Genomic DNA, 21290 nt, shown 5'->3' with positions numbered 1-21290 from the left:
TCTGTGATATGCCGTAGAAGTAACTTACAGCTTGTTAATACTGTGTTATTGAGCATTCTTCTCTGCAAGAGTGTCTGTCTGCTTGCCTGTCCGGTAATGCAAATGCTTTGAACTACTAGTTGGTTGTGTCTTGTGTGCAACTAACAGTGTTGTTTGTGTGTCGTGTACGTGCATGTGTGATATCACACTTACGGTTGACAAACTGCTGCTCATCATGGGAGAGAATGCTGGTGAGGTGTGCCCCCTGTACCCGACACTCCTTCTCCGCTGTATCCCAGTTCCTCCTCTGGGGGATGTACTTGTAGCAGTGTCCCTGGAACTTATGCCAGCCGTAGTCACACGTTTGAGTGTCTGAGAGAGAGAGAGAGAGAGAGAGAGGTAATATGATTAGTAGATACAAAGGTTACACGTATTCCAATACCCTTTCATTATTATTTCACTGAAAAATATAGTCTGCCTTAAGATTTAAGAATGTCCAATCTGTCCAACACCTGTCGGAGCCTGGTCCTATCTGCACGTTTATCTTTGTTTGTTACTAATCCTCCAGTGCATAACAAATAGATTAAGGAGATATTTGGGAGAAAGACAGAGAGCAGGGTACTGTGCGTCTGGCTCTGCTGCTATCTCGGACACATTAATTAGCGCTGTTGCTCTCACTGTATTTCTGTCTCTCAGGGTCAGGATATGGCCGCTGTCTCCGTTACCCCCGAGAACCACTAAACGAGTGGGGAGGTCAAACAAAGAAAGACACTCAGGGTCGACAACAGCAGGAGTGTCACACGAACATCCTGGATAGCTGTGTGGACGGTGTCTTCCCCAAATCTCAGGTCGACGCTAAACAATTGTAAGGTTATTGTTCTCAGCATAGCTAATTAAACGTGAAATACTGTAAGACCACGGTTTTGGAATGTAATTGATATAGCTCTGCTAGGTGAATAGTTACAGGGGTTCACAGGTCACATTCTGCATATATGGATAATTGTGTTGGGAAACCCCTGAATTGGTACCAATTAATATTCTAGAATATAGTTGAGCATCAGCTGGCAATTCCTAATATAGATTAGCATCAGCTGGCGGTTCCTACAGCCATTACTGTAATTTTAACCAAGCCAGGCTTTTCCCAAAATAAGAATGTAAGTATGAAGTATGTAACATTACACATTGTTTAGCTATCAATCCCCTCAGTTTCTAACAGACATAGTGGAAGAATAACATCTCCTAACCTCATTACACAATGGGCTGCCTGCATTTACACAGGCAGCCCAATTCCGATCTTGTTTATACTTATTAGTCTTTTGGTCGGCTCGGAAAAAGATCTGATGTGATTGGTCCAGAAGCAATTTGTGGAGAAAAAAAATATCAGAATTGGACTGCCTGTGTAAGCACCGTTTTTTCAATATCAGATTTCATGAACCATTTTGATTGTAACCCTGTCATGATGCAATCATGTGTGTGTGTGTGTGCTTGTGTGTACTACTGTGACACGTCTATTTACTTCTATTTACTATTTACTCTCTCTCTCTTGTCGTGGTTACTCCCTCGATACAGCTGCACAACCCTATGGATTAATCGTGGCCTTTTCTCTGTTTGTCCACTCTTACTGTTTCTCCTCTGGCACGAGACCCTTAGAAAACAGCTGGGTCTTAGCACACCTGGCTCGCTGAGGAGTGAAGGCAGCAACATTCGAGGTGCGGTCGGGACAAACTGGCCAATGTGGATGATGCCCTTGGTCAACACACTAGGGTCAAAATGGGGTGCAGCGAAGCTATAGACTCGAATAAGAGGCTATGAGTTGGTCTGGATGGCATCATCCTTAGTTATCACACCCATCAATGTCAACGAGTGTCCCGACCCAGGTTCTGTGGAACAAATCCAGTAAGGTCTACTGATTCCTTTCACATTCCCTGCTTAAGGCCAGTGAATGATTGCATCATTGTTGAGCTGATAAAGACTAGCACACCTGTACTGGTAAATTCCTTTACAACTTGACTGGGTGGGCATCAACCAAATGTCTGTGATTTCTTTATTAGGCCATTGTGTTTCCTGTCATGTGGAATTTGTAGAGACTGTAGCCCCTGGCAATGTGTTTAGTAACACTACCCTATATCTTAATAGTATGAGTGCCTGAGGACGACACTAAGGTCTGTAAAATGTGGATGTCCTGAAGACATAAATAAAGATGTTTATGACTCAGAGACTGTCTGTGAGTGGAAAGCAGCAGGTGTTATGGAGAAGGCACTGAATGGACCTGTACTGTGAGGTGGGAGGTGACCATCCCATTTCTACTCTAACTCCAGTGTTTTAATGACTCAGTCTCATCGTCCCACTCTATTTCCCAAGGGCTTATTTTACTATGTCATATTCTTCCTTGTATCTACAAGTGCTCTAATGAGTGGATACACTGTAGGTCGGACATAAAATAAAAAAAATAAAAAAAAGGTTAGCTGGAAGCCTGAAACAACCTAAAACCAATATCTGATCATATTATTTGATTCAGCTGATATGTTCGACACGGAGAGGATCATACTGACAGATCCCATGGAAATTGTAACAAACATACCTTCATCACAATACAATCCAGCATAGCTTGGGAGACAAACACAGGTGAAGGAATTCAGGCCGTCAATGCAGGTACCTCCATTGCGACAGGGGTTGGATTGACATTCATCAATGTCTGAAAATTATTTGGGAATAATATGGGTAGATTACACTGCATAGGTAAACAAAAAAAATGGTGGGGGGCAAATACATATTTCTGGGGAACTCTGAATTCAAATATTATGCAGATCCTACCATTCGTTAAATTTTGGCACATGGCTAATGCACCCAACGCTACACCAGTAAGCCACCAAAATGTGTCCTCTTTCAAATGTATTTCATTAGCATATTGAGAACTGATCATCACACTCTGCAACGCTTAGTAAAAAAAACATTCTTGGCATACCTGTTTCACAACGATCCCCACTGTAGCCAGGGGCACAGCTGCAAGATTGGAAACGTCTGCTTCTGTAGCAAGAGCCCCCGTTCAGACAAATGTTCTCGGTGCAGGAGTGGATGCCTGTGGGTTAGAAGTAAAATGAGAAAAACAAACATTCAATTGATATCACATTCTAGAGAAGACAAATGTGAAATGACAAATGTTAAAAAGTATGATATGATGATATTATTTCCATTACACACAATAGCATTGTATCATTGACCACCATTTTTAAAATGACATACCTGCAATCTCAACAACAGTCATCTGGCCCAAATCCATTCCAGTCTCAGCTGAAGTGATAGTTTCCACTACCTTGATGGGGGGTTCACCCTCGACTAATGTAGGTCCTGATACATTATCATAGTCCACACTTTCCTCCTCCTCAGACACAGATGAAGGAGTGCTTTGGATCATAGAGACAGATTCTGTCTGGCTCTGTGTTTCAGCTGGCGATACAGTTGTGTACTCTGGCATTTCCCACATTGGCATCTTAGTGGCAGGAGTAACAACTTCAGAAGCCGTCTTTCCTTCGAGACTGCTCTCAGAACTCGCTGACTCAATTTCAGCCCTAGGATGCGTGAGAGAGGGTGAATCAGTGATGGCGGTTGCAAGTTCTGCCTGAGTAACAGAGAGGGATGGGGTGGTCTCCTCTGCTGTGTCACTCTCCGGCTTCACAGGGGAAACTATGGTCACCTTTTTCTCCAAGCCGCTTACTGAGCTGCTTTCAGAGCTGGAGGAGGCCAATGCTGACTGAGTCACAGATCGGTTTGACTCTTCCTCCGAGCTGCTCGATGAACTGCTCTCTGAACTTGATGACGCACGCTCAATCTTCTGAGCCTTCGTTGGGACACTGCTGAGCGTGGTCGCTTCTACCTCAGGTGTTGTGGTGGTTTCAATGAGGGAAGGTTTCGACTCAACCTGTAAGGGCTCTGTAATACTCTCATAGTCCACTTCTTCATCAACGTCTGTCGTTGGTGTTCTATACACTTTAGTTTCTAACACTTTCTCGGTTAGAGGAGAGCCAATGGCAGAAATGTCTGTTTCTTTGACCTCGGCCTCTTGTTTGGAGCTGCCCTCTGCACTAGGAGAAGCATCCTCTGTTGTAGGTACCTGGCTTGAAGCTTCAACCTGTTCCTCTGATGTAGATGGTACAGCATCAGTCTTCACTGGAGAGGCAGTGGAGACACAATCTGATTCAGAGCTCTGAGTGGGTGTTGTTAAAGTGTCAACAGACTGGCTTGAATCTTCCTCAGGCAGCATGGGTCTGGTTGTCGTCATTGCTGTTTCCTCAGAAAATTTGTCCGGTTGGGAATGATGGGTAAATGCAATCTCAGACAGGCCCTCTTGGAGCAAAGCCTCAGGTGTTGTCAGGTCTGGTTTGGGGGAAAATGTTGCGACAAACTCGATCATCACATTGGCCTCCGTTGTCACCTTAGTGGAATGGACAGAGACAATTGGAGGGGCTGTACTAGCCAGGAGAGGAGCTTCTGGTGCAAAACCATCTGTGGTGAAACTCTCACTTGTCTGGTCCCCTGAGCTCTTGTCATCTGTAGAAGGTAAGACAGAGTTGCTTTCAGTATCATCAATAACTGACGGTTTATCAGAGACTGCTGGTCTCTCTGTTTGCTCAGTGACTTCACTCTCTGCTGTTACAGATTCCTGTGAAGATGTTGTAGCTTTCTCAGTGCTATACAGAGAAGAAACTGTAGTAGTTGGTGGGTCTTTGGTAAACATATGAGGAGTCTGGTCACCTGAGCTCTCCTCATCTGTATCAGATAGGACTGAGCTCACAGTGTTTTCCATTGAACTGGAAACACCCGGTGGCTGTTCTATGCTTGTTGATTCCGTCTGTTTTGTTTCTTCACTTTCAGCAGTTATTTCAGCAGAGGCGAGGTCACTCATTGAGTCGGGTTTCTCTGTGCTGTACAGAGAAGACACTTTTGTAGTTGCCACCTTTTCACTATCTGCTCTGGTGGTCATTACGTGTGGCATTGCTGTGGTTGTCACTTGTTCAGTGGCAGACTCTGTGGTAGACATATCAGGGGTTTGATCACCTGAACTACTTTTGTCTGTAGAGGAGAGGACTGGGCTTGTCTCCGTCTCATCAATAACAGGAGTAGATGACGGCTGTTTTGAGCCTGATGGCCTCTCTGTTTCTTCTGTGACTTCAGTCTCTGCTGTTACAGTTGCATGTGAAGATATAGTAGGTTTCCCAGTGCTATACAGCAATGAAGCTAAAGTTGTGACAGACTCTTTGGTAAACATATCAGGAGTCTGGTCACCTGAACTCTCCTCATCTGTATCAGGTAGGACTGAGATCACAGTGCTTCTCATTGAACTGGGAATGTCTGATGGCTGTTCTGTGCTGGTTGATTCTGTCTGTTCTGTTTCTTCACTCTCACCAGTTATTTTAGCAGAGGTGAGGGCACTCGCATATTCAGAGACTGGTGATGTGGATGTCTGCAATGGCTTGGCTGTGCTACTGTGCACATGAGCTTCTGTTTCAAGAGACTCCTGGGTGGTCATTGGAGTTGCCCCTTCTACTGAACCTGTTTCTGTGTCATCAACACCTGGAGTAAAAGACTCCTCAGAGTCTGATGCTTTTGTGGTCTGATCAATAGCAGCACTCGCATCTGGTGATTTTGCTGTTGTCATTACATGTAGGACTGGGCTCGTCTCTGCCTCATCAATAACAGGAGTAATTGCTGGTCCCTCGGTTTGGTCTGTGCCTTCAGTCTCTGTTGTTACCGATTCCTGTAATAATGTTGTGAGTTTCTCTGAGCTAAACAGAGAAAGAACTGTAGTTGTTGTAGTTGCATACTTTTTGGTAAACATAGCAGGTTTCTGATCACCTGAGATCTCTTCATCGATGGAAGTGAGGACTGAACTTGTGTCAGAGGCAGTGCTGACAGCTGTAGGTTCTCCCTCTGGTTTTGTGGTTGTTTGAAGAGCAGGTTCAGATTCAACCTGTGACAGATCTGGAATATTTTCATGGCCCGCCTCTTCCTCAATGTCTGGCAAAGCAGATGTGACCACAGCGGAAGCAGGTGTACTGTACACTGCAGTGGTAATATCCGTGACTAGAGAAGTAACAATATACCCGGTCGCTTCCTCCTTTATAGAGATACTGGTGGGAGTGCAAGTCCTGTTGACCTCACTGTCCTGTTCTGAGCTGACCTCTGTATCAGTAGAAACTCTCTCTGTTGTAAGTCCCTGGCTTGAAGATTCAACTTCTGATTTAAATGGTATTGCTGTAGAAGCCGTGGCAACAAAAGGTGATTCTGAGCCCTGTGCAGGTGTGGTTACAGTGTCAATGGAGTCCCTTGAATCTACCTCAAGCAACATGGGACTCGTGGTGGCCTCTGCAGTTTTTTCAGATGAGACGTCAGTGAGAGGATGTTGGGTAAATTCAATCTCAGACCTGGTCTGATGGAAAGATTTCCCAGGCATTGTCATGTCCACCTCGGGGACAAAGGTTGTGACAAACTGGACCACCACATCGGGCATTACAGATGGCTCAACAGTGGAATGGACAGACAAACTCAGCTGGGAGTAAGCTTTCTCTGTGTTCTCAGTGTTAAACAGAGACGACACTGTGGTAGATGTAGTCTTTTCACTCTCTGCTATTGATTTTTCATGTGACATTGTTGTGGCTGTTACCTGCTCCATTTTGACAGTACTGTCAAATGGAGAAACTGTGGTAGTTGCAGACTCTTTGGCAAACATATCAGGGGTCAGCTCACCTGAGCTCTCTTCATCTGCGGGGGTTAAATTGGAAGTGGAAGCAACTGATGATGTATCTGTGCTATACAGAGAGGATGTGGTTTCAGAGGGTTTGGGTGTCCAAGTTGTAATTTCCTCCCCAGAGATGCCCTCCTCTGAGAATGAAGGTGCTGGAGTTGTAACCTCTGTCACTTCACCCTTCTCAGTAGCTGTTGAGCTCATGTCTGGGGTGGGAGTTGTGGTTTGGGAGGTCTCCACTACAGAGGCGGAGGTTCCAGAGCCTTCAGAATCGTCATCTCCTGAAAACTCATCAACAGGCAGTGGACTGGTTGATTTCACAGTCTCTCTGTCTTCCTCAGTGGACACTGACGTCTGTTGTGTAGCAGTGGAAGCAGTGGCTTGCATGGAACTAGATAAAGTTGTTGTGTTCTCCACTTCAGAATCCTCATCAGATGGGCCTTCCCCTGCAGATTCAGTAGTAGTAGGAGAAGGGGTGGTGGATAATTCCATCTCATCTGTCAGGAATTCATCATCCTCACTGCTAACTGTGGTCTGTGTGCTTGCATCTATGGGCTGAGTTGTTGGATGGGATGATACAGGGGCAGAAGGAGTAGTCTCTGTATTGGACTGCTCTTCAGTGACACCATCTCTGGAAAACTCATTAACAAATATATATGATGTGGTGAAGGCCGTCTGAGAGCTGGACTCTGTGAAAACAGTTGTGGCTTGAGTGGTTTGAGCTACAGTGGACATGACCTCTGAACTAGATGCCTCAACATACTCTATAGATGATGTGGTGGTCGTTATTACAGTCTCTGAATCTTCAACTTTTGTAGAGCTGCTTGTCGTCTCAGCACTTGCCTCTTCAGATATATTTACGGAGGTGACTGACGGGATATGTGTTGTAGCCAGACTCGGTGGGTCAATTGTGGAAGACAAGTAGTAATCGGGCCCAGACCCTTCAGGTTCCTCTGTCATTGCATTTGAGGAGTGTGGTGTCATGGTAAGGGCTGTGACTCCCCCTGCTTCCTCTGCAAATATGGTGGGGTGGAATTGTGAGGAGGGGTCCACCATTGTCACAGTATCAGCATCAATTATTGTGTCATCTTTAGTGATAATCTCAGGGGTTGTGGTCATGCTGTCCACAACAGTGGAGAACAGTTCGTCCTCATCTATGGCCTCTTCTGTAAATATGATAACTGGGCTTGTTGCTGGTTTTGTACCACGCAGCACCATGGTGGGGGTCTGGTTAGTTTTGGTTTGGCTGCTGGTTGAGGTGATGATCATAACCTGCTGGTCAGTGACACCCTGATAGATAATAGAGGGGATGGCAGTGGATATGGGTGACTGTGAACCAAAAGGCACTGTTGTATGGTCTCTGACAGTGGTGTGGTCCCTTGCTACAGTGTGGTCTCCAGTGGTTAAATGATCACTCATTGTATGGACTCTCATTGTAATATGGTCTATTTTGGTTGTAGGGAATTGGTGTGTTGTATGGTCACTCATAGTTGTACGATCACTCCCAGTAACAGTAACAGGGGGCTGTGTAGACTCAGGAAAGATGGTGGTTTCTGTGTCAGGGCTGATATGACCTTCCTCATCTGGGCCTGGTGTGCTTGACACAATGGATTCTGTTTGACCTGTTGCCTCGCTGAATGTGTCTCTCTCAGTTGACGGTTGTTGTTTGGTTGTGAACGCCATCCGTTTTGATATGTCATCGACACCCGTTGTCTTGGGAGTGGCGTAGTCAGAGTGAGGTGATATGGAAGTCTGAGAAGATTGCATTATTGTTGACATTGGTGTGGTCATGACTTGTTCTGTCTTGACAGTACTGACAAGAGAGGACAATGTTGCAGTGACAGACTCTTTGGTAAACATATCACGGGTCTGGTCACCTGAGCTTTCTTCATCTGTAGAGGAGACTACTAAGCTTGTCTCTGTGTTAGGGAGAACTCTGAATATGGTAGCTTCTCCCTCAGGTTTTGTGGTAGTTTGAACAGGTGAAGGTAAATAGTCCACCACTTCGTCAATATATGGCAAAGTGGATGGTGTGAAAGTGGTGGTAGTAACAAGTTGTTCTGAGCCTGACGTTTTCTCTGTAACTTCGCTCTCTCCTGTGGTCATTACAAATGGCGGTGCTGTGGTTGTCACTTGTTCTGCTTTGTCAGTGCTGTCCAATGAAGTAACAGTTGCAGTGACAGACTCTTGCATAAACATATCAATGGTAAGGTCACCGAAGCGCTCTTCATCCTTGGAGGTTAAATCTGAAATGGAATCAACTGATGTTTTTTCAGTGCTACACAGAGAAGAAGGTGAAGTTGGAGCAGATCCTGCAGTCTCAGCTGTGGTCAGTATTTGTGTTGGCTTGTCAGTGCTGAACATTGAAGTTACTGTAGTTGTAGAAGTCATTTCACTCTCTTCTGTTGCAGTTTCCTGTGACGTGGTGGTAGGTTTCTTAGTGCTATCCAGAGAAGAAACTGTAGTTACAGAGTCTTTGGTAAACATATCAGGGGTCTGGTCACCAGAGCGTTCTTCATCTGTGGAGGTTATATCTGAAATGGAAGCAATTGATGATTTATCTGTGCTGTATAGAGAAGAAACAGAAGTTGTAGCAGTCCTTGCAGTATCATATATTGCAAATTTATGTGACTTAATTGTCAATACTTTTCCTGGTTGCTCAGTGACATGTTCTGTTTTGTATGTACTGTATACAGAATACAATTTTGCAGTGACAGACTCTTTGGTAAACATATCCGGAGTCTGGTCACCAGAGCTGGCTTTGTCTGTGAGTGAAATGGAAGCAACTGATGGTTTATCTGTCACATCACTTTCCAGGTCCTGAGCTTTGCTAGAAGTAACCTTTGCAGTTGTGCCAGATGATTTATTTACATCAAGCTCAACATCTGTTTCTTGGATTGTTTCAGTGCTGAAAGAAAATGTGTTAAAATCCTGCTTTGTTGTTGCTGTACTAGACAGAGGAGGAGAAGTTGTGCTTGCAGGTTGCCGAGTAGACACGTCAGAGATGTCTTCACCTGAACTCTTGTCCTCTGTCCCTTCAGCCTCAGCTGTAGAGTCTATTGTCAAGTCCCCACTACTCTGCTCTGTGAAAGAGGCTGGGGAAGCCTCTGTTGTATTATCTGTGCTTGACATGGAAGGAGATTGGATTAATGTGGATTTCTGGGACTGCGTGAACTCTGTTGAAGATTCAACACGAGGTGTTTCAGACGTGCTTTCAGTCTCTCTGATTTCAGTCTCATTGGTTGCAACAGTGAAATGGTCCTGTGGTTCAGTGGTGGTCCGCACTTGTGCCTCCTCCCCTGACTCTTCTGCTTGGATTTTCTCCTGGACACCATCTATTGGTGAGATTTCAGAGACCTCCATGTCTACATAAGTGAAGGAAGTGAGAAAGGGTTTTGATGTGCTTGCTAGTCTAGTTGTTTGGTCCACAGAAAGCTCCAGAGTTTCAATGTCTGCAGCGGGAGTGTACAAGGGTGTTTCATATATTTCTTCTGTGGGTGTGATGACTGTTCCTACAGTTGTGCTTTGGAAGGGGTCACTGCTGATTATTGGGGAGGAAGATTTGGTCATCACAGCATCTGACCCTAGTGATGTTGCTGTAGCAAACTCCTTGCTAAACATATCAGGTGTCAGGTAGCCAGAGCTCTCTTCATCTGTGAATGTGACCACTGAGGCCGCCACATGTGAGTCAGAGCCAACTGAATGTCCCTCGGTGCCTGTTAGTTCTTCTGTCTTTTCAACCACCTTGGTTCCATCAGTTACCTCTGTGCTTGCTGATTTTGTAACCATTGAGTCTGTTGAAGATGATGTAGTATGCAGTGGGGTTGTTGTAAAAGCATATGTGTCATCACCTGAACTCTCATCCTCTTTGCCCTCACTTTCTGAAGTAGAGGGTTCTGTGAAGTCTCCACTTCCCTGCTCAGGCAATGAAGCAGTCGCTGATTGTGTTGTTTCATCTGTGCTAGTGGAGACAGGATATTGGGATGACATAGATGCTTGGCTGATCCGTGTTGAGGATGCAACACGTGGAGCATCAGATGTACTCACTGTCTCGTTGATTTCTGTCTCATCTGTGGCTACAGTGAACTGGTCCTGTGGATTAGTGGAGGTCTCCACTGGTACCTCTTCACCTGAACCCTCTGGCTGAGTTGTCTCTTGGTCATCCTCTGTAGTTGAGATTCCAGATCTCTCACCCATGTCTATGAGTGTAGAGGTGCTGTGAGTAACCTGTGTTGAGGCCCCGGTTTGTTCTGTCACCTGTCCAGTTGATGAATGAGGAGTGGTATAACTACTGACAAACTCAATTATCGTAGCTTGCACCTTGCTAAACATATCAGGGGTCTGGTCACCAGAACTGTCTTCTTCTGTTGAGGTCACTGTTGTTCTTGATGTAGTGTACGCACTAACTGACTCTGATGGGAATGCCGTAGTTGCAACAGATTCCTTGGTGAACATCTCAGTTGTGGCACCACTTGAGCTTATATCCTCTTCTGAAGTGAGGACGGCTATAGTCTCTGTTTCATCAATGATGAAAACAGCTGAGGACATTTCTGAGCCTGTTGGTTCTTCTGGCTGTTCTGTTCCAACTGTACTGTACACTGGGAGAAGAGGTGCTGCATCTGACTGTGTGGTAAACATATCAGGAGTCTGAACTCCTGAGAGCTCCTCTGGGATGGTACTATCAACATGAGCAATGGTACCTGTGCTACGTAGAGACAGATCTGTAGTAGCAATAGCAATCCCTTTACATTCTGCTGTTGCAGTTCCCTGTGACGCTGAAGCCATTACATGTCCTGATTTCTCAGTGCTGAAGACGGAAGTCGCAGATGTCTTTTCACTCTCTGCTGATGCCCTTCCCTGTGACACTGTGGTATGTTTCTCAGTGCTAAACAGAGAGGAAGATGTGATGATTGTATTCTTTGAAGTCTCAGGGGTTACAATTTCATGGAATGCTGTAGTTACTAATTGTACTGGTTTCTCAGTGCTGAATAGAGAGGACTCTGTGGTGGTTGCAGTGTCTTTGGTAAAAATAGCAGGGTTCTGGTCACCTGAGCTTTCTTCGTCTTTGGAAATGAGGACTGCACTTGTGTCAGGGGCAGTGCTGACGATTGTAGGTTCTCCCTCAGGTTTTGTGGTTGTTTGAATGGTAAATGGTATAGTTTCAACGAGTGGAGGCTCTACACTTATGTCATAGTCCACCTCTTCATCAATTTCTGGTGAAGTGGATGATGTGACAGTAATGGGAGCTAAATGTGTTGCTTCTGTGCTGTACAAAGAAGATGTAGGTGCTAAGGAAGATGTATTGGTAAACATTTCAGTTGTCTGGTCACCTGAGCTTTCTTCATCTGTAGAGATGAGGACTGAACTTGATTCTGTGTCATCAGTAATATGGGTAACAAAATGATTTTCTGTTACTTGTCCTGGTTTCTCTGTGCTATGTAGAGATGAAGCTGCAGTAAGAGCTGTCTTTGAAGTCTCAGCTGTTGCAGATTCATGTGACGACGCCGACACTGTTTGGCTTGGTTTCTCTGTACTGAAAAGAGAGGAGACTGTCGTAGTTGCAATTTCTTTGGAATAAGTATCAAGGATTGAGCTTGTCTCTGTATCGCCAATGTTGGAAACACCTGATGTCTTTCCTGTTTGTCGAGTCGGTTCAGATTCTGTTATCTCAGTTAATGCTTCCTGCGAGGTGCCGATCACTGTAGCTGATGTCCCCATTGATTCCCATGTCTGAACTATCAGGGTAACCACGGGAGTCATTGATGATTCCTGGGTAAAGATTTCAGTTGTGTCCGCTGAGCCCTCCTCTGTGAGGGTGTATATAAAATATGCTGTTTTTTTGACATTTGCAGTGACTGATGGGTGGACAGTTGCATCTGTTGTCTTGGTGGTAACGTCCAAAGAAGTGGCGGCAGTACCTGCTGTGGTCGGGGACCCAAAAGGTGACACTGTCGATATCCCATTAGCATGTCCACTGGGTCCAACGCTTGTTGATTTAGTAGACACCTCGTCCCTCATTGTGACTGTGCTGAACTTAGGAGATGCAGTTGTTGCAGAAGCCATACCGGTGAACATTTCAGTTGTCTGACTGACTGGACTCTCTTCTTCAACTGATGTGAATCTTGTCTCTGCATCATCACTAATAGGAATAGATGTTGACTTCGAAGACTTTGTGACTGTGCTGAACAGAAGAGAGGCTTTTGTTGCAGAAGTCACACCGGTGAACATTTCATGGGTCTGTTTACCGGAGGTCTCTTCATCTGTAGAAGTTATTACTGGAGATGTAATAGTAGTGCCTGCCATACCAGGAGTAACTGAGAGTGTATCTTTGCTTGAGGTTTCTACTTTCTGCTCAGTCACACCCCTTATCACAATAGCTTCCTGTGTTGTGTATCTGCTGACTGAGTCTGATGGAGAGGGCATGGTTGTCTTGATCATCCGAACAGTAGTGTACATTGGATACGCTGTTGTCACTGGAGTCTCTTTGGTGGACATCTCAGATGTCTCTTCATCTATAGACCTGATGGCTGCATCATCAATAACTGGAGTTACTCTTCCTGTTTTCACTATCACTGTTGTCTCTATATCAGGCTGTGTTGTGGTTGTTTCCAGCTCTGTTTCGATTGTGCTTGAAGCCCTTTTTGTGGGGGATATATTAGGAGTCTGGTCACCTGAGCTCCCTGTAGTAGATGAAGAGGAAGTTGTTTCTGTGTCATCAGAAACAGGATACACTGGACGTTTTTCTGTGACTGTGCTTTCTGCAATTCTTTCTGCGCTGTACTGAGAAGTTGCTGTGGTTGTAGTGACCTTTCCACTCTCTGCTGTTGCAGTTTTTTCTGATATTGTTGAAGGTTTCTCAGTGTTATACAGAGAAGAAGTTGCAGAGATTGTAATATTTGATACTGAAGTCGTTACATGTTCTGGTTTCTCAGCGCTGAACAGAGAATAAACTCTGGTAGTTGTGGTGTCTTTGGTAAACATTCCAGGTGTCTGATCACCTGAGCTCTCTTCTTCTGTGGAGGTGAGGACTGAACTTGTAACAGGGGCAGTGCTGACGGTTGTAGGTTCTCCCTCAGGTTTTGTGGTTGTTTGAACAGCGGAAGGTATAGATTCAAGAAGTGAAAGCTCTTCACTAGTGTCATAGTCCACCACTTCAATAATATCTGGCAACGTGGATGATGTGACAGTAATGGAAACTAAACTTGTTGCTTCTGTTCTGTACAAAAAAGACGCAGGTGTCACGGAAGAAGTCTTAGTAAAAATCTCACTTGTTTGGTCACCTGAACTCTCTTCATCTGTAGTGGTTAAAGAGGAAGTTGTTTCTGTGCCATCGGAAACAGAAGTAACTGAAGGTTTATCTGCGGCTGTACTTTCTGCAGTTTTCTCTGTGCTGTAGAGAGATGTTGCTTTAGTTGTAGTGGTCTTTCCACTCTCTGCTGTTGCAGTTTCTCGTGACATTGTTGTTGGTTTCTCAGTGCTATACAAAGAATATGCTGCAGATATTGTCACCTTTGATGTCTCACCTGTTGCAGTTTCATGTGACAATGTAATGCCGACATGCCCTAGTTTCTCTGTACTGAACAGAGATAATACGTTGGTGGTTGCAGTGTCTTTGGTAAACATATCAAGGATTGAGTTTGACTCTGTGTCATCAATAATGGGAACACCTGATGTCCTTCCCGTTTCTTTGGTTGGTTTAGATTCTGTTATCTCAGTTAATACTTCCTCTGAGGTGTCGATCACTATAGCTGATGTCCCCATCGGTTCCCAAGTCTGATCTATGAGGGTAACCACGGGACTCATGGACGATTCTTGGGATGATTCTGTTGCAGTTTCATATGACGCTGTAGTCCCTACAAGTCCTAGTTTCTCTGTACTGAATAGAGAGGACACTGTGGTAGTTGCAGTGTCTTTGGTAAAAATATCAGGGGCCTGATCACCTGAGCTCTCCCCATCTGTAATGGTAAGTACTGATGCAATTGTCTGAACATCAGCACTCTTCTCACCAGTAGTGGAGGTGACTGAGCTTGTCTCTGTGTAACTAGTAACAGGGGTACCTGAAGGTTTTTCTGTGTTTGTGTGCCTCTCTGTGACTCCTGTGACAGTCTCCACTGTTGCAGTGTCTTGTGACATTGTTGTTTTCTTTGTGCTATATACAGAAATAATTGTGGCGGTAGCGGTCTCAGTGTCAGCTGTTGCAGTTTCATGTGATGCTGTAGTCACTGCATGTTTTGGTTCCTCAGTAATAAACAGAGAATGTGCTGTGGTTGTTGTAGTCACAGAGTCTGTGGTATCACTTGTCTGGTCACCAGAGCTCTCTTCATCTGTAGAGGAGACTACTGTGCTCATCACTGCGTCACCAATGATAGGTGGAACTGATGGTGTTTCTGAGTCTGGTGGTTTCTCAGTCTGACCTGTAACTTCACTTTCTCCTTTTGGGATCGTTACGTCTGGCATGGCAGTGGTTTTCATTTGCTCTGCTTTGACTGTGCTATAAACAGAAGAAACCGCTGTATTGACAGGCTCTTTGGTAAACATATCAGAAGGCTGGTCAACTGAGCTCTTTTCATCTGTTGCAGAGGGGATTGAGCTGGTCTCTATATCAGTAGCAGAAGTTTCTGTGGCTTTACTTTCCTCTGTTTCATGTGATGTTGTAGATATTACATTGTTTGGTTTCTCAGGGCTAAACAGATAGGAGACTGTGCTGGTTGGAGTGTGTTTGGTAGACATATCAGGCATCTGGTCTCCCGAGCTTGTCTCTGTTTCATCACTTATGTGGACAGTGGGGGGCTTTTCTGTGACTGATGTCTCTTCATTTGCAGCATCGCCGACTGTTATATCTACAGGTTGCTTAGTGGTCGTCATCTCAATCTCCTTTTTGATTGAGCTGAACAATGTAGCGCCACTTGTGGCTGTAGACTCGGTGGGGAACATATCAGGAGTCTGATCACCTGAGCTCTCTTCATCTGTGGAATCAAGGACTGAGCTTTTCTCTGTAACGGGAAAAGATGACGGTTTTTCTGAGCCTGACAGTTTCTCGGTCTGCTCTGTAATTACAATCTCTGCAGTTTTATGTGACACTGTTGTAGTAATTACTGGTTTATCAGGGCCATACAGAGACGACACTGTGTCAGTTGCAGTGTCTTCGGTGAAAACCTCACTTGCCTGGTCACCTGTCACTTTGTCTGTAGAGGATAAGGCGGAGCTTACATCTGTTACCACAGTATCCATTGCAGAACCACTGGAAAAAGCTGTGCTGATAGTTACAGAAGGTGCGACTGCTGATGATACATCAAACATTTCACTGGGTTCAATGCTTGATAATACCGTTGATCTATCATCCTCCTTTCTGCCCGTGCTAAACAAAGGAAATGCTGTTGTCACAGGAGACTCCTTAGTGGACATCTGAGTTGTCTTTTCTCCAGAACTCTCTTCATCTTTAGAAGTGACGGTTGTGCTAGTCTCTGTGTCATCAATAACAGGAGTTGCTGATGGTTTCTCTGTAGCCTCGCTGGTTGCTGTTGAGGTTGTGGTCACATCCTCTTCTGTTTTGACTATACTATAAAGAGGAGAGAGATGTGTTTCAGTAGCTATGCTAGTAGACATATCAGGATCACCTGAACTTTCCTCCTCCACAAGATTTGGGGTAAGTGAAGGTTTTTCTTTGCTTATGGTGTCTTCTGGTTTAGGTACCGCACTTGTCACAATTGTGCCCTGTGTGGTGTATCGGGTGATTAAGTTTAAGAGAGATGACATGGTTGTCTTAACCATCTGAATAGTACTATATATTGGAGAGACAGTTGTTGCAGGAGATTCTTTGGTTGGCATTGGAGATGTCACTGTACTCTTAGGACTCTCTTTATCTGTGGAAGTGGAGGCTGAGCTTGTCTCAGTCTCATCAATGATAGTTGTGCTTGTTGTGCCTTTGGTGAATGCTATTACCTCTCTTTCCATTGTTGCTTGTTGTGTAGTGTCTGATGAACTTGTTCTTGGTGATGTTTTTGTGGATCCTAACAAAATCTGTTCTGTGCTGGATAATGGAGAGCTGGTCGTGGACATTTCAAGAGTTTGGTCTCCTGAGCTCTCCTCCCCTGGTACAGAAATTACACGTGTTGCAGTAGTGTATTTCACTGTGGAAGACACTGAAGGAAGGCTAACCGTTGTTCCATCTTGCTGGCTTGCCAAAGATTCAGCTGTGGTAGAGATCATTGAAGGTGATTCCGTGCTGCCTGCCTCTTTGGATGGCATCACCTCACTCTTGATTGTTTCTACTAAATGTGTCTGGCCACTTGTCATTGAGGGAGGCAGAGTGATGCTAGCTGGTTCCTCAGGAGTGTGTGTGGCCTGTGCTGATCCTTTCTTCTGGCCTGAGGTGGTGCCCTCAATGTCATTTATGGTCGCTGGCACTGATGCATCTTCAACATCACCAGAAGAGCGTGTAGAGACAGACAGTAGAGGGGTTTGAATGGAGATGTCAAAATCCGGAAGAGCAGAGGTGCTTTTTGCAGTGTCATTGTCATCAGTGGCGACGTGTATTTCTTTTGTGGGTGAAACAGAGGGCTCTTCCCCTTCTGGCTGAGTCACCTCAGCATCCCTGTCATCATCTGGGGGTTGTATCCCTGACCCCTCCACCTCTTTGCCATACACAGAGGTGCTGATTTGTTGGTTTCCCTCAGGAGTCTTGGGTGCATGAGCTGTTTGGCTTTGGGTTTGTTCTGAAGTTTTGCTTACTGCTGTGCCAGATATTGAAACAGTGGACACTGCTGCAGTGGATGTAGTTATGACGTCACTTGGTCCCTCTGTGGTCTCTGAAACAGATGATAGACCCTCAGCTCTTTGCTCCGTTTTGGACGGAGTGGTTCCCACCATTGTTGTGACAGGTGCAGAGGTTGCAGTCACATCTGTTTGCATAGTACGGCCTTGTGTGGTTTCCTCAACCTGCTCTGGGGTTGTGGTAGGAGTTGACTCCACATGAACCACCTCAGGCCCATAGTCATAAATGTTTTTATCTAGAGTGGACATCGACAAAGGCAGTGGGGTACGTGAGAATGGGTCCCCCGTGGACTCCAAAGGGCTCTCCTCATGATCAGGCTTATCTGGTATAGTATCAGGTATCTCTATCAGAGAGTAATCAAACACAGTGGGGGTCACCTCCTCCTCACTGCCCCCCAGCGCGGTCACATTCTCCTCAAACTGGTCACCTCTTCCTCTCCCTGCTTCCTCCTCTACCTGTCTTCTCTCTTGCTCCAGGGTCACCTCGTGTTTGCCATTGATGAAGATCAGCGTTGGAGTCATGGTGATGGCAGCAGAGGAGAAGAAGTCAGGTTCTCCACGGCCCGGGAGAGGTTCACCGTCCACCAGGGAGGGGGTGGCCCGGTCAGGAACGAAAGGGATGACAGGGAACTGACCCAGGTCAGGCACCTCTGGGAACACAGGGAACTGACTCAAAGTGTCTAAGATCGGCAGAGTCATATCCACTGAAAAGAGAGAGGAAAATGGGGAGAAAAGATGAGAGAGTGAATGAAACACATGACAATGACACTATGATGAGCAATAGTGCGGCTAGCCTTAGTTAATGCATTCCTACAGAGGTCCATGCAGGCCAGACATTTTGATTGCTATACGTTTGCAGAAAGAGCATATTCCAAGATTTATAATGACGTTTTTGGGTTGTCAAAAAACTCTACACATTACACTGATGGTCTCTGTTTCAATATATCACTTTTTCCTAGAATAACTGTGGCTCCTGTGAGTGTCCGTCATCTGAGTGACAATCAGCAATAGCCATTTGGGAAGAAATATCCTTTCTATTTTCTTCTGTTATATTCCATTATATTCTTACTGTAAAATATATGTGTGTTGACTGTGTTAGGGTAGGGCCTGTGATGTCTGCTAAATGAACCAGATGATTTCATAGGCATGACGCAGCCATAGCCTCGGATACTAAGCACAGATAAATGCTACTCAAAATGTGCTATTCTGTTCTCTTGGAATAAATTGACTTATAGCATGTTTTTTTTATGACCTTCCTAAACAAAATAGGATTGATTTCTTTGTGAATGTGCATATTAACACTAGAAAGTCAGAGCCTCGTCATGATTCAAAACCAAGTTAAATGTTTAATAGAGCATGGATTATCTACAGATGAACACATTAAATCTTGTGCGACAAGACATTCCTATGAATACATGAATTGAAAGGCATTTTCCAAACCTCCACAGTTCTCCTGTCAGTGTTCAATGCTCTGGAGCTGTATTTAGCGGTATTCCAAACAAAACAAATCAATCCCATGTTTGTCCTACCTCCTGCAGTTGAATTAACTCACGTCAGCTCAATGCTTTACAATGTCATCTGGCCTACCTCACATTGTTTGGCACTGATGCTTCAATCAGGCTCTTACGGGGAGCATTATTAATCCATACAGACGGAGTGTACAAATCATTAGGAACACCTGCTCTTTTAATGACATAGACTGACCAGGTGAATCCAGGTGAAAGCGAGGATCCCTTATTGATGTCACCTGTTAAATCCCCTTTAATTAGTGTAGATGAAAGGGAGGTGACAGGTTAAAGAATGATTTTCAAGCCTTGAGACAATTGAGAGATGGATTGTGGACGTGTGCCATTCGGAGGGTGAATGGGCAAGACTAAAGATTTAAGTGCCTTTGAACGCCTAACTGAGCAATCGGGGGAGAAGGGCCTTGGTCAGGGAGATCCAGAGTTCTTCTGTGGAGATGGGAGAACCTTCCAGAAGGACAACTATCTCTGCAGCACTCTGCAGCACAGTGGCCAGACACCCCACTTGAAGTTTGCCAAAAGGCATCTAAAGGACTCTTAGACCATAGAAACAAGATTCTCTGGTCTGATGAAACCAAGATTGAACTTTTTGACCTGAATTCCAAGCGTCATGTTTGTAGGAACCTGGTACCATCCCTACGGTGAAGCATGGTTGTGGCAGCATCATGCTGTGGGGGATGTTTTGAGTGGCCCAACCAGAGACTGGATTTGAACCAAATGTAACATCTCTGGAGAGACCTGAAAATAGCTGTGAAGTAACGCTAACCATCCATCCTGACAGCGCTTGGAGAATCTGCAGGGCAGAATGGGAGAAACTCCCCAAATGCAGGTGTGCCAAGCTTGTAGTGTCATACCCAAGCTGACTCGAGGTTGTAAGGTGCTTCAACAAAGTACACTGAGTAAAGTGTCTGAGTACTTATGTAAATGTGATATTTCAGTTATTTTTTTATACTTTTGCAAAAATGTTTTTGCTTTGTCTTTATGGGGTATTGTGTAGATTGATGGGGGAAAAACAATTAAATACATTTTAGAATAAGGCTGTAACGTAGCAAAATGTGGAAAAAATCAAGGGGTCTGAATACTTTCCGAATGTGCTGAATGCTCGGTGTAACACTGACCTTAGTAAGCCCCTGCCCTTTGGGCTGAAAGGTCCCTCTCAGACCCCAAGTCAGCTTAGGCCCTGAGCAAAGATAGACATCCTGTTCCTGCCCTGAGCAAATCCACTGGATGTCAGTGTCTCCCTGGAGAGGAACATGCGCAACATCCGAAGATCGGCCCACACAACTGCCTAAAGCCTTTGGAAAAGAAGTGCTCACGCGTCCCCTTGAGGTGCACACTCCTGTTTTTTTTTTCTTCTTCTCCAAAATTTTTAACAAACTTTGTGCTTCACTCCCTGTTCTGACAAAACTATAACTATCTATAAAGCAGGTGGCAAATGGCTTAACACAGAGCAGTGTTGTGGTCTCTCTGTTATAGTGAACAGCTCTGCATTCTTTGGCTTGTGACTTGCAATCCAACCAACGCCAGGGTAGGGGATAATGGTTATTCATTCACTATTCACTCCTCCTCCATCCATCTCTCTCTCCCCCATCTGAAAAGTGGAGTTTCCCACAAGCTGTGGCTCAGCTAGATTAGTGGCTGGGAGAGAGAACACCTGCAGGAGTCTGACACCTGTTTAAGGCCAGTGGAGCCTGGGAACACAAGAGAGCAATAACCCAACCCCTCACACACACACACACACACACACACACACACACACACACACAGACACACACACACACACACACACACACACAACCCCCCTATTTAATCACCGCACCTTACCTCACTCGACAGCCCCAACTCACAACCACTCCCCTCCCCTTTCTACTCCCCACCACCACAATTGCCATTCCCCCCTGTCCCTTCCATCCTCAGTTGCTCAGTGGCCGTTGCCCAAGCTCCTGGTGCCGTATTACGAATCTGTTCAAATAAAAACAGACGCCCACATAAACCCAGGCCAGCGGTGGCTCGGGAGGAAGAGCAGTGCTCCATGCTGAGGACAGGCACAAACGCTCTGTTGTGTGCAAATCATGAACTCAGCAACACAACTCACCAGCCCCACAGGGCCTTGTGTATCTCATTACTGCAATTCAATGGGCAGGTAGTTAATGTGGTTGCTTTGAAGGAATCGTTTTGCACTGGATAGCACATAATAAGGTTGGACCACACACTAAAACTTGACGATCAAATGATAAGTGGAAAATACCAATGTACACCAATGGAATCTGTTT

General features: G+C 45.2%; 1 protein-coding gene across 1 annotated transcript in view; it reads right to left on the bottom strand.

The window, feature by feature from the left end:
• LOC110535025 (versican core protein) overlaps window positions 1–21290 on the bottom strand; it is a 50373-nt gene that overhangs the window by 8026 nt on the left and 21057 nt on the right. Inside the window, exons 5-7 of the mRNA XM_036936306.1 lie at window positions 2945–3058; window positions 2561–2674; window positions 193–351 (exon numbers count right to left, since the gene is read on the bottom strand). Of these exons, the coding sequence (XP_036792201.1) occupies window positions 193–351; window positions 2561–2674; window positions 2945–3058 (387 nt within the window). The remainder of the gene's footprint in view (window positions 1–192; window positions 352–2560; window positions 2675–2944; window positions 3059–21290) is intronic.

Source organism: Oncorhynchus mykiss, chromosome 11 (genome assembly GCF_013265735.2).
Source record: "Oncorhynchus mykiss isolate Arlee chromosome 11, USDA_OmykA_1.1, whole genome shotgun sequence".
NCBI classification, from domain to species: domain Eukaryota; kingdom Metazoa; phylum Chordata; class Actinopteri; order Salmoniformes; family Salmonidae; genus Oncorhynchus; species Oncorhynchus mykiss.
This window is presented reverse-complemented; position numbering and strand designations above follow the sequence as displayed.